Source organism: Megalops cyprinoides, chromosome 13 (assembly GCF_013368585.1).
Source record: "Megalops cyprinoides isolate fMegCyp1 chromosome 13, fMegCyp1.pri, whole genome shotgun sequence".
Taxonomy (NCBI): domain Eukaryota; kingdom Metazoa; phylum Chordata; class Actinopteri; order Elopiformes; family Megalopidae; genus Megalops; species Megalops cyprinoides.
This window is the reverse complement of record NC_050595.1, coordinates 11,044,485-11,060,012: the sequence shown is the minus strand read 5'-3', so window position 1 is coordinate 11,060,012 and position 15,528 is coordinate 11,044,485. Positions and strand designations below refer to the sequence as shown.

At 39.9% G+C, this 15,528-nt stretch overlaps 1 protein-coding gene across 1 annotated transcript; it reads left to right on the top strand.

Moving 5' to 3' along the window:
• Positions 1-12,896: 12,896 nt before the first annotated feature.
• LOC118787812 (myoblast determination protein 1 homolog 2-like) lies at positions 12,897-15,211 on the top strand. Its single transcript, XM_036543504.1, has 3 exons — positions 12,897-13,637; positions 13,929-14,007; positions 14,300-15,211. Exons 1-3 carry the CDS (start codon positions 13,128-13,130, stop codon positions 14,536-14,538), a joined length of 828 nt encoding a protein of 275 aa, XP_036399397.1. The 5' UTR covers positions 12,897-13,127; the 3' UTR covers positions 14,539-15,211.
• The last annotated feature ends 317 nt before the right edge of the window (positions 15,212-15,528 follow it).

Genomic DNA, 15,528 nt, shown 5'->3' with positions numbered 1-15,528 from the left:
ACAGCAATCACCGGTGCCACAAGCTCCTCTACAACAACCACCAACTGCTGAGAGGGAGATGCTTAGGCAGTGTTTGGTTTCCACCGTGTATCTCATAGAATTACATTGGCCTTTAAATGGCTGGGTGCCCCCTTCCAGACCCCACCGTGTGCCCCCATTGCCCCCCACCCCTGAAGAGGTCTTCCTGTCTCTGCTTTGCCCCCTCATAGGTTTCCTTCTCTCTTGTGACACACAGGGTGGATCATATTGCAAACACAACACAGGGGCACCTGCTACCTGTTTGTTTCTTGCTGTTATTGTTCATGGTCAAACCAACACTGCAATAGCCAATCTTGCTTTTTGTGGTTGTAAGTACTGTACTTCAGGACTGATGAATGGAGTGGTTTTGAATGGGTTCAGGCCAAGGGCTGTCAGTCACCCTGAAATGATATACTTCGATGCTCATTTGTGCCAGCACAGCCATGTCTTAGTGGGCTCTCTTGTATTGTAGGTGTAGTGACAAGACCCCACATATAGTGAGGAAGGTCATCTTTCACTCAGAATGTAATTGCTCCAAAAAACATGGCGAAAACCTTAACAAGAGCCCTCAACAAATAAGAACCAAGTCCCCAATGGCGCGATCACAGGGTTGAATATTTCAAAGGCCAAAAATGTGAAACCAAATGATTCCAAAGCCAAAGGGCCTGTTGTATTTTACATGCAAAGGAAAGGAAACATGAGCAAGTTCTGTGTGCCTGAAGAAAAATGATTTCAAGTTGACAGTGTAATAGAGTGTAGAGTCGTGGTGACTTAGCGATAGGTGTTACTTGAGAGCCAGAAGAAAAAAAAAAAACACCGGTAAGCAGGACACTGTGATCGCTTTCAGGCGGTATCATTTTGATCATCACTATTCACAGAATCTGAAACAGAACCGAAACCTCATCTGTGAAGAAATCCTGCTGATATCGACACCCCCGCCTTGGCGCTCAGCTCAGCGGCTTTCGCACCTCTTCCCTCTCTGAGACACCGGCGTGAGATGTTGATCCTGGGAGGATAATCACACAATGTTTCATCACAGGGAGGTATTTGATGCTCTCTGGGTACTCAGAGGACCCCTCACACCCCATCTCATGTGTATACTTGCAGCTGAATGTTGGGTTGAGAAAAGTAACTAAATATAAACTGGGTTACTAATCCATCTCATACCAACTGACTCCATGGAACAACACTGCCCAGGCCATTAACTTTGTGACAGCATCAAGATAAGTGGCATTTCAACTCATCATTGTTCCATTTATGCTGCATAACTCAGTAAATTGCATTACATGCTAAAACACAGCAGACTATATTTGTCTTTTTAATAAGAGGAGAGCATTCCAGCTGCACACTGTGGAATTAGAGTGTGGCACAAGGGCATTGTGGGGACTCTCCAGGATTTTGCCCAAATACATGTTCTTGCTGTGTTTTAGCTGACAGGTTTAAAACAGGTTTTTTTTTTCTTTTTTTTTTTTTCAAAAAAAGTGTAGAAGTGTCAGAAGTTTAACAGCACCTCTCTCCCATCTACAAAACTCTCATGAAATGTTGAAGAGCGCCCTCAAAACCTGACACAACCATAAAGCCTCACATAACGAGAGCTGCTTTGGAGCAGACAGCGTCAGGGATGGTATCGCATACCTGCAATGAAACCCGAAGGTCGATGAAAACGAGAAACGAGAGGCTCTCCGTGTTATGATCATTAATTGTGTTTTTTTTTTTTCCTCCTTCTTGTCGCTCTCTCCCCTGCTCAGAGCGCAATTAGCGGCGCATGGATCTCAGCTGAGGTCTGCTGATGGCATTACAGAGCATCCTCATTAGACAGCTGTTGGCCTTGGTAAAAGCGGAGACCGCTGATACATTTCCCAGCTGTGCAGGCAGCCACAGGCGGCCTTCTTAGCGTTGCCATTAAACAGGACCTGTCAATGACTGACAGCTTTCATCATTTGGGTTTAACCTCCTCAAACAAGACTCATCCGAGGGGCAGAAAAAGATGAATAATTACAGACGTTGACTTCATGGGAGGGTAGCCAAGCTTTTATTTTGTCAAATGAGTTATTACTTTTCAAATTTTCACCCAACAAAGTGAACACAGGGCAATGAATCTTTATACACTCAATTCTGTTTTTTTTTCTTTCTTTCTTTTTGTCTCCTCTGCACATTTCCTGCTCTCTAAGCTTTTAGTTTCAGCTTTCAAAGCGGTTCAATTTAGAGTTTTCAAACAACACTTAGTGGACTCTGGAGTCTGGCTGTTTCAGTGAAAACTAAAGGCCGCTCCGACCAACAGATGTCCGTGCTTTAATCTCCGGCGATATGATCGGATTTCACACCATTCACGGCGACTTGTGAAAGAGCTGGCTTCAGAGTGGCCATCGCCAAAGCCTTCCAATCTGCTCGTGCTTGCAGGTTCACTGTGGGATGGCTGTGTGATCCGACAGTGAGCCGGTGTAGAATCATACGGCGCTTCTCAACAGCCTGGCCCAGGACTACACCAAGCTCCCCAGCCCAACACAGCACACACAGCATGTGTTTCCACAGATGTACAAACCAGAGACAAAATTAAAGAAACGATGCAGGCGGCCTCCACGGAACAACACCATCCACTCCATTAACTTTCTGACACCTTTGAGACAATTTGGGAAAAAAGACCCAACTTTTGTGCTAATTCTCAGTTTCTAACTCTCTTAAAATGCATCCATTGTTCCATGGCTGAAGTCCTGTCAATCTAAAAGAGGCCATATTCTGTCTATTACTGATGCTAATACCAATATTAACACAGAAAAGTAGATCAAAACCCTGGTATAGTTTATAAAATATTGTTAATTAATATACCATGTGACAAACATTGTCTTACTTTTTATAATTGTAATTTTTATAATTGTAATTCAATTCAACATTTAATTCAACTTCATATTTTTATTCAGTTAATTTTCATTTGTTATAAATTAAAAGTACATTTAAATTAATAGACTGAAATAATATGGGGCTCATAATTTAATATAAATATTAATAAGAGTTATGGAGATCGGTGTGAAACTAGGCACCATTTATTTGTATCGTTCATAGATTTCTTTGAGACTGACCTACCATCTAGTTATTAATTGAGGTTTATACTGTTTAATTATTTCTGATTTGCACTGCTCAGGGAAGCAAACCAGGCAATTGGGCTAAATGTAGAGTAAATGGACTCATTGAAACTTGTACATTTTTGTAGGAGCTGTTGGTGCACATTATGTGAGCTGAGTGTGAATGGGAAAAAAACAGCATTTAGTGAGCATTGTGAGCATTTAGTGAAAGGCTCATTGAGCCTTACAGTACTTCAATGGCAGACAATGAGCTCCTGCTTACACACTCTGCATTTCTATAAAGTATAGATTAATTTTAAGGTTATTTTGAATCATATTATATTAGAATGTATTGTATGGAATTACATTGCATCCTGTTGAAGTGAATTCTTAGATATGTCCCAATATGTTCTATCGTTGCTTAGCTATTGATGCTGCGCCACATTATTATTAAGCCAGAGGTTTACACCCCAAGTAAGCTGTGCTTGCTCAGTACTCCTGCAGTTTTGTTATACATTATGAACAGAACTCACTCAGGGTCAGTACTCCTGCCTTTATCTGTCTACTGTGTGTGCAGCACTGACTCTGGAACAGTAGCCCTGCAGTCACCTGGATACATTGTGCACAGTACCTATCCAGGATCAGTGCTCCTGCAGTCATCTGTAGTGCAACACACTGGTAGAGATGATGCTGTCAGAGTTGCACTGACCTCAGACCAAATGGCATTTATTTGGTAAAAAAAAGAGAGAAGTCTAAAATTAAAATATTGATTCACTTTCAATAACTAGTTTTCTAGCCATCAAATGAAGGGACACAGCATGAAAACCACTAGAGAAATCTACAAACGCTGTCCCAACGGTAATCCCCTGTGTGTTGCTTGCGGCACAAGGCGCAAGGCACGCTCGCACTCTCATGTCCAGCTCGGCGATTGCCCATTGTCCACACCGCGAGGGTGTAACCCGAGCTGCAAGCCGTGTGTAATGCTATCCCCGGCTGGACAGTGCCACAGCACAATGCCCGTGCTGTAGTGGCCGGCCGCGGAGAGCGCCTGCCGTCATTACGCACTACAGCAGGTGTGAAGGGAGACACCCTGCCTGTTAGCCCCAGACCCGAGCCTCACACAGTGCGTGTGTGTGTGTGTGCGTGTGTGTGTGTGTGTGTGTGCATGCATGTGTGTGTGTGTATGTGTGCGTGCATTTGTGTGCATGTGTGTGTGTGTGTGTGTGTGTGTGTGTGCGCGTGTGTGTGCATGTAGGATAAGGAGTGTTATGCCATATGTGCTTGTGGATTTTTTTCCACTCCCCGTCAGGAAAAACTATATAATAACCTGATTTTTTTTCTCTTTGACACGTGTTCTGAATTTAAGGATTGTATGGTCAGTATGAATATCACTGTAAGTGATCACATTGTTATTGTTAATTGTTACATTGTAATTGTTAAATTATTAAATGTTGGGTAGGAGGTTTTTTTTTTTAAATCAATTTAGCAGTGGTATGTGGAACACTAAGAATGTGTCAATTAGAAGGAAAAAAAGAAATGGCATTGATACTGTATATGATGATAAAGTTTTGGCCTGTCAACACAATAGTCCCACGCCATATGACTGGGTCTTGCAAGATGTGCAATTTTGCATTACATACAGAGACAATCCTTAGTGTTTTTTGTCAATAAGCACCTATGTACAGTGACACAGGACAAATAAGAGACAAATGGAGGTGTAGCACAGTTTTGTTTTAGATTCAGTGCTCAGTCATAAATGGCTATCAACTACAGTGCAAGGGATTTTGAGTAGGGGGAGGGGTGAAGGACACTGGTAGGTTAGAAGCTACATGAGGAAAGGAAATGTGACAAAGGAGACTGTCTGAATGTAGCCCTCAGACTGTTGTGGCAATGGTTGCTTTTCACAATCAATGCTGCACATGGCCATCCTGGCCCAAAGAACCAATCGGCAGGGCATCTAGAACATTATCATTTTACTCTTACTTTAGTCATTAACATCTTGCATTTCTCCAGTAGAAGCCTGAGGACAAGACCACTTTCTGGCCCCAAGGCACTGTATTGTAGCACCCTACTGAGCAGGATTGCCAGTCTGGTTAATGTATACATCAGTGGGCCAAGTATCACGGCTGGCCCTGCTGCTTTGAATCCAGAACGCTGACATCTCGGCTTGGAGCCGGGACAGTGCGCTGACCCAAACAGCGAGAGAGAGAGCCACCTGCCACCGCAGTCCCGGAGAGGGGAATCTCTCTCCTCGTTACCGCTACGTTCCTCTGCACAACAAGGCAAAGGCGGGATTCCCCCCGTGGGATTCGCCTGCAGGGTCACAAAGGTCAATTACAACAAATGTGCCACGTTAATACCTCGGGTCTAGACCAGAACGAGGCCAACACGGAAGTCCAGAGTTTGGTCTTTTCGTTAGCTCAGCCACAGGTGTGTGCCAATGTGAGTGCAATGGGCAAAGCTGCACCAAATGGTTTTGTTCTGATTGCTTGAATGTAGCGATTCCTTATATCAGTGCAAGAAATAGTGTGGTCACCAGAAAGTCTGGTGTGGCAGGTTTTGTCATGGGCTATAGCCTCTAGATTAAAGAGATGGCTGCTTAAATCAGCTTGCAATCTTTGCAGTGTATGCCTCAATGTGTGAATGTATGTATGAGTGAATGACACTTTTTGTTTTGTTTATAGTATTATTTTATTGCCAATAAATCCATTTTTTTTGCCATTTTTATCTCAATATGTAATAATATTTGGGGGGTATGTAGCGAAGGGCTATGGCTTTTGTTGATGTCCATGACCTTCAAATCACTGCTCTTGAAAAATGAATTTGCAAAGATCAAAATTAATTTTCAATGATCAGAATATGTGATATGATATGAATATGTTTACTCATCAAAAAGAATTAAATGTTGCTGAATAAGCACGTTTCCTCATTCATAAATTGATTTGTGACACACACAGTCCAGTCAGGGTGATTACCTCCGTGCCCCCAAAGTCATGGGGTCGTGTCAGGGTGCAAGTCCTGTTAACCTCTGTTCAGGCCCGGACGGTGGACTCCCCTTTCTTCCTACCAGGCCAATTTGGCCCCTCAGGAGCCCCCAGACCCTCGCGTCTGTCATCCGGGACGGGGAAAACAGCAGCAGCGCAGGGGGCAAGGGAAACCTGAGAGCCCCAGAGACATAACCTTGGACAAGTGGAACCTCATCACACCCCTCTGCTGCTGGGACATCCCAGTGCGGCATATTGGAATGGCTACACCATCACAAGCAAGAGCAGGAGAATCACAGGGGTTCACTGTAAGAAAGGGATATAACTGTTTGCAGCAATGTGCAAAGCAATTTATCTCAGTGACACTGATAGATAAATCACACAAATGAAAAGGAAGTAAACTTAGACTGTTCACTTCACAGTCTGATGCATGCTAAAATAAACAGCAGGAGTTAACAAAAAAAGGATAATAACCGCTCGGATCATAATTTTTCTCCATGTGCGAATTCAACAGTTTATTTCCTTTCCGAGTCTTAGACAGAGAGAACACATCTTCAACAGAACAATAAGTTACTGTATTTTCTGTTAAACGCAGAGCCATCAAAAGGGTGGCAAAATCAGCCTGGGTGCATCAAGCATGTTAGATATCACTGTCATAATTTTTGATGTGTTTTTACTTTAAAGTTAATACATGCAACAAATGTTACGGCGTATTACAGTATTTTCTTATTTACATAAGATACGCATGGGAATGTTCATTTACAAGATCTTAAGAGCAACAAAATAATTAGGAAGTGTAGCAACAGAGGTTTTTAGCGCGCTTTTAAGAAATGTTCACGCTGTTTACAGAAATCACATTCATTCAGAGCAGTTTCCTTTTCCAGAAATTGTTTTCCATGATTTATATGGAGTTTTTGTAGGACGCAGCTCTCTATTAATTATCAGCCGATATAACAATAAATGCTTACAAAGTTGCAGATGGAGATGGCGATGATTTTCGTTTATCTGTCAGTGTACAATGCTGTATAGGGATTCTGATGTCGTGCCTTCAGTTTAACTTAATTTCTCTTCGTAATCCAGCATTTCGGTACTTTTTGCTTTGGGCGCAGATCATGAAGACCTGTAAAATAGGATGCTTTCGTGTATATGAACTGTTTTTCTAACGTAATTATTTAGTTTTCAAGTCAATCTGCAATTATCTCGACATTCAACAAAAGTAGAGAATGCAAGTTTGCGACTTTCGGTTTTCCGTGTTTTTAAAAATCATGTCAGCAAATTTTAAGTATGTCTGGGACATCAGACAAAACATTAAAATCACATTGGTTCATCTTCAGGACCACAAACAGTGTCCAGGGATCGCGTGAAGTGGTATCTCCCGGAAATCCTAATAGGCTATCCTATAGAAAACTGACTAAAAATACTAAAATATATTTCAAAGGGGTACCCTCCAGATTCTGTCATTATCATTATTATTTTTTTATTAGCTGTGGCAACGTGCCCTAGCTGTAGTTTAAAATTGATTTTATTGAATCGGATTTTTCTTTTTCACTTTTTTTTTCGCGGAGAACATATCTGTGAATTAAAAATAGGATTCTTGCCGCTTTTAGCACAGCTGAAACTCTAGAGAGGGTCTGTACGAAATGGTACTGTTAAATGCCTGTACTCATACACAAACAGTACTAAAAATACCCAGCACACCATAAACTTTGACAGCGATAATTTCATTCTGAAATATGATTACATTGCTACGTAAAATACTAAGGTGTACAGGCATTGATTCTGTTTATCAGAACTAAACTGCTCCTCCAGAGATCATACCTGAAGTCACTCTACCTCTAAAGCAGTTATCACGGTAGCTAGCCTACACTGAAGCAGTTGTCTGGCTTAAGCCCTTTCAGCCCTTACCGTTTCAAAGAGCCCTTTCTTTGAAATTTCACACAGATTTATGTATACTCTGACTCTGGAAGAGTTACAGTTATGGAAGCTCCATTGGTGTCAGTGCAGGTCTAATATGTTGCTGCGGCATAAGTGCCTGGACAATAATCAAGCTTGGCTTCATTAACCATACGATTCTATTTCTGACAGGCCAAGATATTTGAGCAGGATGCCACTGTCCTGCCAAGCGTGGTCGTGTTTTTCCGTCAGGAGCTGGAGACAGTACAGGAGGAGGTGGGCGAGGCCGTGTTGGACTACCTGAAGGAACGCAGGGCACAGCACTGTAATGAGGAACCCCAGGTAACACCTCTGACCGCAAGAGAACATGTCACAGCTGTGACCTGACCTGACCAGCCTGGTCAAGGCGCAGCCCCACCCCCGCCACACAGAGCTAAACACAGACTGTCTTGTCTGTCTTGTCTGTCTAGTATTTCCAAAAAAAAAATCAGTATTTCCGCAAGGGTGTTCGAATTCATTTGTACATGATACAAAAACTAAGGCAGCACAAAATGCAAGATGTGTCTTGCAAAACTTACATTTGCCTACTTTCTGAATTTCTGTCTTCAAATTTCCCCTTTTTTCCTCCAGAGGAAAACTGTATTTTGTGATCTCTCAGGAACAAGGCTGCCTGTTTTCGGCATGCTATCACAATCCCCCCCCCTTTTTTTTTTTTTTACAAAATGTGAGCGAGCTGACCTTCTTAAGGGACCTGAATGTGAGAGGGACGGGGTGGATGTAAACCCCCTGGCTTTACGAGGATCTGGGCTCTAATGCCAGTCAGGGTGTACATTACGTCTGAGTTCCGGAAAATCGGGGAGATTAATGCAAGAACGGAAGGACAGTGCATTAATTGTACAACCAGATGTACAATGTGGTGTTGCTGTTTTACTATGTTATCTTTCTCTGCCTGTTTTATGAGTCATGTTAAATCAATCCTGAGGCACTGCAATAGATCCATCATCGGTAATTTGGGACACCTTGTTAACTGTTAAAACATACAAGCATGCATAATAATAGAAAAATATACATTCAACAAAACACTCCTTCTTACATAGTTCACGCACAAATTGGAATATTAGTAACTATAATAATCATGCTATCATTTAATATTTTCCTGCAAAGCTCTTCAATCAAAATAGTGAGTCTGTCAGTTTGCATTTGTCCTTTTTATATGTCACTTTCTTCATTTTTGACACTTCGTGACTGAACTGAAAATGCCTACTTATCATGCGATAGATGCGAGCTCATGCAGACATTCATTGAAACCCTGAAGCTGTCCTGGTGGAAGTAGTTCCCTTGTTTTCTTGAGGCCCTTTGGTGTCAGTATCCAGGCTCTTGAGCTGGTGCTGACTCGGGGGCATGTGGTGGACATTGTGGTGGAACTGTGGTCAACAGCTGGTCGTGCCCAGGGTCAAAGTACAGGGTGCCCTTCTGATCAACGACAAGGAAGTAGGCTGTGCTAATGACAGCACCAGAGGCTTCTGAGATTACCTCATTGGCCAGTGTCAGAACGAGCTAAGCAGTATCCGAGTACTCTTGCCCTGACATGTCCTGACAACCCCAAGAGATGATTTTGACAGTTTTTTTATTCAGCTTCCATTACAGCAAATGAAATCTGCCCACTGTTGCCAACCGACTTCCTCCCTGTTGGTTTGTTTTGGTATGATTTTTGTCAACTAGCTTGGTATTTTATAGTCTATAAGGGTACAAATCCAGTCATTTCTTGTGGACCAACTCAAAGTCCAGGCCTGAGTATTCTTGAGCTACACAGTTCTGATATGGATGTATATTATGACAGCCACAGCTATTTTAGGTGAATTGTTGCTGGTAAACTATGGCTTGGGAATAATGCTTTTGTTTCTTCTATCTTTTTTATGTCTTGGGCTTGGGCATGATTCTGTTTTTATCAGTAAACTTGGGTTTATGTCAAAATAATGTCACAACTCACCTTGTCATTCATAAATAAAAGTAGTTAATCTCTTGGATAAACTATGAATTCATACAGTTAAAGCTTATAATAACTTTATTTTTTTAATCATCATATTTTTAAATTCCATGATAACAGTTGATCAAAGTATCAAAGATTCAGATGAATAATAATTGTAAATTCCACCAATTTTCATTGTCTTGTCACTTATGTTTTAAGGGACAGTATGTTAGATATTGTTTTGTTATTATTTGCCCAAAATTTAACACATAGGATTGTAAATATTATGAAAAACATGTTTTGGGGAAAATTTCATAAAAGTGCTGGCAAATGCACGTAGCAATGTTCAACAGTTATCTTATGGTGAAAGTGCTTTACTCTTTCTCTTCTTTAAAAGAGTATGCAAGGCAGATATGGTCTCTTAAATCACCACAATGAACTTTAAGTAATAATTGACAAGTTACTTTTTTCGTTGCTTGAACGTTTTTCATCAGCTTCTGTGAACACCAGATTAAATTCATAATATATAAAAAACTAACTAAATAAATGCTTCAACTGCTTCAATTTGTTGCTCAAAGCTAAGGAGAAAGCACATCGTGATTAAATTTAATTGAATCCTGAATGTTGTTTTAACTCCACTTATCTGGATGATTACCATGTGGAATGTTGCAACTGTGTTAGAATATGTTCATGAAACCACTACTGTGACTTTATAATTGCTATTATTACTATTCATTTGAAATTAGTTTTAAATAGTTTTAGATAGTTTTAAATTTTAATTTCTTACCTAAAGTGTACAGTCATAATTCTAGTGACTAGTATAGTTCTAATTTGAGTCCAAGGGATAAAATCAAGACACAGGTGTTATTCCACTCTTAATTTATTTGATCCACACAGTAGTTCAAGAGGCTGTTAGAGAGAATGCAACAGGTTTTATTGCATGCAGACCTGGGGTTTCCATTGTCCATGTACACCCTTGATTGAACAGGTTGTCCCATTGTTTTAATTAGCTGTAAATGTAAATGTTTCATCATTCAAAAGGACTAAAATCCCTTAGCACTAAATAAATTGTCACCATGCTAAATCTGGTCAGTTTAAAGAATAGTGCTTATTTTCTGTACCCTGGAATAATTTTCCTGCTGTAGCAATGTCTTATGCAAACTGCTTGTGGAAGTTAATGATTTTGTTAAAGGTTGTTGTTACATTAATGATATGTATGATATATTAATAATGGTTGTACTACACTCCTCTGTTGGTCTCATATTCCTCATGCTTTCTCTGTCTTTCTTGAAAGCTTGGTTCACAGCAAATAAACATACAAGAAATGATTTCTGAAAGAAACATACTGAAAAAGCCCTGAAACTGTCATGCCAAAAAATGCTGAGAATTTAATATGTTGTTTTAAGATTAGAAAATTATTAGCCTAAATTAGGATTTCATCAGTTCAGTATTCAACTGGATTCATTTCACATTCCTGTACATTCATTAATACCAACAAAATCCAAGTGTATGTAGACATGACATACGCAGATAGTCATATAATCATATTACTATCTGCTGATAAGTTTATCTCTATTTTATAATTGTTATTATTGTTTTTTTTGTAATTTTATTGTTGTTATTGTGAAAGTACTTTTATTATTAACAACATTGATGCGTCACTTTTCTGTGACCCAGCTAATATGTTGCATAAGGAAAAGGACTAATTGCAAAAATATCCTGCTTCTTCTCTCTTTTTAGTTTATATTATTTTGAACATCTCCGAGTGCCTAGAAGGCTTGGTAATTTCAGGCAGTTTGGAAAATAGCTCAACTCAATACCGCCATCTATCGTTTTCCAAATATGACGCTTGCGTTTTGCGGTTGTCTATCTCCTTTGCGCTTTAAAGTGCGCTCTAAGAGGAGTCAAATCATGATATTGTTCCTGGAATATGAAAGGCTCCTCATCTATACTTTAATAATTAGCTGTTCAAATTACTTAATGATAATTCAAAATCAGGCATTTACACATACCTATAAGAACTCTGAGTCGCCGTTTGTGAAAGTTAGGGCTTTAAAGCTAACATACAAAAATATGAGCAGCCTAATTATATATTGCTTTCAGAGGTATAGCAAAATAAATCTTTAAAAATTAAGACTGACTAATAAAAATTAGTCGCGTGTTAAATGAACGCTCAGTTCGTTAATTTGATATTTATATAATCAATAGATCTTTAAATTTGAATGAATTATCAAAACGAATACTTAAAATATAATTTCTGACAGATTTGCCATTTACAAATCTAAGTAAAAACAGTTTTAAGGACTATCGAGTCCATTTTTCTTCTATTATGTGAAATGTAGGCTATTTGGCTTGTTATTTTCAATATCAAGAATATTCTGTGGATTGTAATATTGACGAAGTAAATTTTACTGCCACTTCCAAGACAAATCTTAATATTCAGCGTAAAATTGTATAAACTACATAAAGAGTAGGTTATGTTTGTTTTAGGTTTTGACAATATAAAGTAAAACCATTCAAATTAACAAAAAGATATGATGAATACGATAATGAATTTTTATTTTTTCCCTTTCGTGTGACATTTCATTTAAGTATCTAAACCGAAGTGTTTGAATGGTGTAGTCGGATCTTGACAATCATTTAAATGGGATATCTATTGAACGCAAGTCCTAGTTTATTCAGTCAATGACAAATATGTGCATCAAGTTATTCACCACGATCGTTTATATGAAATTATTAAACAATAGTTTTTACTTTTGTTTTTGTATAATAAAGCTTGAGCATGTTTCTTGAACGTTCTGTGAAATTATCCACAAAGTACCGCTGGGGTGACACCCCTCCCTGCGACCCCGACTGGACTCGGCGTCCCCATTGGTCAAACCGGAGAGCTGTCTGACACAAAAAAACACGCCCCCACTCGCAAGCCCACATATATACAGCCCGAACTTTGACAACGGCAACAGGTACCCAGAGGGTGCATTAGTAGCCATACTCGGGAACTGGCACGTACTGTCTCTGTTTCATTAGGCCGTCTTGTGAAGAAATCTAACTTTTCTATCACCGTTCTGGTAAAAATTAAAATAACAAAACCAAAAAACGAGTAGTTCCACGGATTCTGTTCGTTCAGCCCTCAAAACGTAGAGAGGGCAAAACTTCAGAGGCAACTTCAAATACAAGTTGATCTGGAATTTGAAATAGAAAGCGATGGAGCTGTCGGATATCCCTTTTCCAATCACCTCTGCTGACGACTTTTATGACGACCCTTGCTTCAACACGAGTGACATGCACTTCTTCGAGGACCTGGACCCGAGACTCGTTCACGTGGGTCTCCTGAAGCCGGATGATCACCATCACAACGAAGACGAACACATCCGGGCACCGAGCGGACACCACCAGGCTGGCAGGTGTCTCCTCTGGGCTTGCAAAGCCTGCAAGAGGAAGACCACCAACGCGGATCGCAGGAAAGCAGCCACCATGCGGGAGAGGAGGCGGCTGAGCAAAGTCAACGATGCCTTCGAGACCTTAAAAAGATGCACCTCCACGAACCCCAACCAGAGGTTACCCAAAGTGGAGATTCTAAGAAATGCCATCAGCTACATCGAGTCCCTGCAGTCCCTCCTCAGAGGGCAGGACGAGAACTACTACCCAGTGCTGGAACACTACAGTGGCGACTCTGACGCATCCAGCCCGAGGTCCAATTGCTCAGATGGAATGGTAAGTGATAATAAGATGAACCGAAAACACCAGCTGTCTCAATATAGTCTTAATCATACAAAGTTTCCTTAAATTAATTTATTTAAAAAGTTTAACAACCTGAAACTAGATACCGTTGCGCACAATCTGTTACGCATTTAATTACATTATGCGCGGTTGCATAATAGATTTTAATGCTGGATTTGTCTGGTAGACATTGTAATGAGTGATGCGAATTTTTTGGCATTAGCTTTGCAAACAGAAGATTCTTCCTGTTTTGCACCGAAAACTTACCACTATGTGATTTTTCAGATGGACTTCAGTGGCCCACCGTGCACTTCAAGGAGAAGGAACAGCTACGACAGCACTTACTTCAACGAAACACCAAATGGTGAGTGTGAATGAAAAACAACGCGCACCCGTGACAGGTCATTTATGACGCTATTGAAAGGATGGACTTAGTTCAGTTCACCTAGTTCAGTCTTAATGCTACAATACAAAACGAATAGGGCTAAAGTTATCAAAACCGATGTTATTGACGTAATAAACCGTAATCTGTGATAAACTGTCAAGTCAAAATTTCATAGCGGATAAAAACTAAAATATTAAAAGAATCTGGTCAAATTGCGATATTTATGTATTTATTTACTTGATTGACTGAACCATTTATAATCTTTCTACAGATTCCAGAAGTAACAAGAACTCAGTCATTTCCAGTCTGGATTGCCTATCCAGCATCGTGGAGCGAATTTCAACAGACACCTCCACCTGTCCAGCACTGCACATCCAGGAAGGCTCAGATGGCAGTCCTTGCTCCCCCCAAGAGGGGTCCATCCCGAGCGAGCCAGGAGCACCCGTCCCGTCCCCGACCAACTGTTCTCAGCCTCCTCACGATCTAAACCCCATCTATCAGGTTCTATGAAGAGTCTTGGTAGCCCCAAAAGGAAGAGCCTCGTCGAACTAACCAAACATTCTTGAATACAATTATATTCCTTTTTAAAAAGTGAAAGAAAAACAGACGCATGGACTGAGTTACCATATGTTGCTGATGAAAAAAGGGGGAACGATTAAGTTTCCATTCTTGTCCAATAATAGAACGGTGTCCAATTCCTTAAAGGAAAAGTACCCATATTCAAGCCATGTAAACACGTATAGCCTACATAGTGCGTACAATCTGTTAGATTCTTGTTATTTATGTTGTGTATTTTTATGTTTCGTAATTACAGCAGCTTTGGGTCACCAGTAGCATGCTTTCCGACTTGGCTTGACACGGGTTACCTTTAATCAAACGTGAAAAACTGAAAGAACCTTCTGTCTGTGCCATCTACGTTGTTCAGCATTCTCAAATTGTGGTTGTGAAAGGAAAAATAAGCCATACAAACCCAATCTGGAAAATGAGGACCATTTTTTGTACATTTGTAAATAAGGGCTGCTTTGGAAAAAAAAAAAAATCAAACGAAACGTTGAAGTATTTAATGTTGCTTGTTGATAGAGACGCTTGGTTTGTTGTGTCAGATGTTTAACTTTATATTTATATATCTTCAAAAATGAGTGAATGTTAACGTTTTAATAAAGAAACAAATGTGTTATTTATATAAACTTTGTGTGTTATTGCTGTTCATGTTTGCAAAATTTATATTTTGCAAAGGTTTACACTAATAGTAATAATAATAATAATAATAATAATAACAATAATAATAATGATAATAATAATGTAATCTGCGACGCCAGTTTAAAATAGTCCTGATTCAAAAGCTGTTACAGAAAATTTAAGTTTCGTAAAGGAGTTTGTGTTGAAAACTTTTTTGTAGCAAAGGTTTAGTAAAAATTATATGCTGTACAATCTCGTCGCTCCATGCGCGTGTGCTGTTATTCCTTAATGAAAACAGCAATGCATGGATATGGACAATTT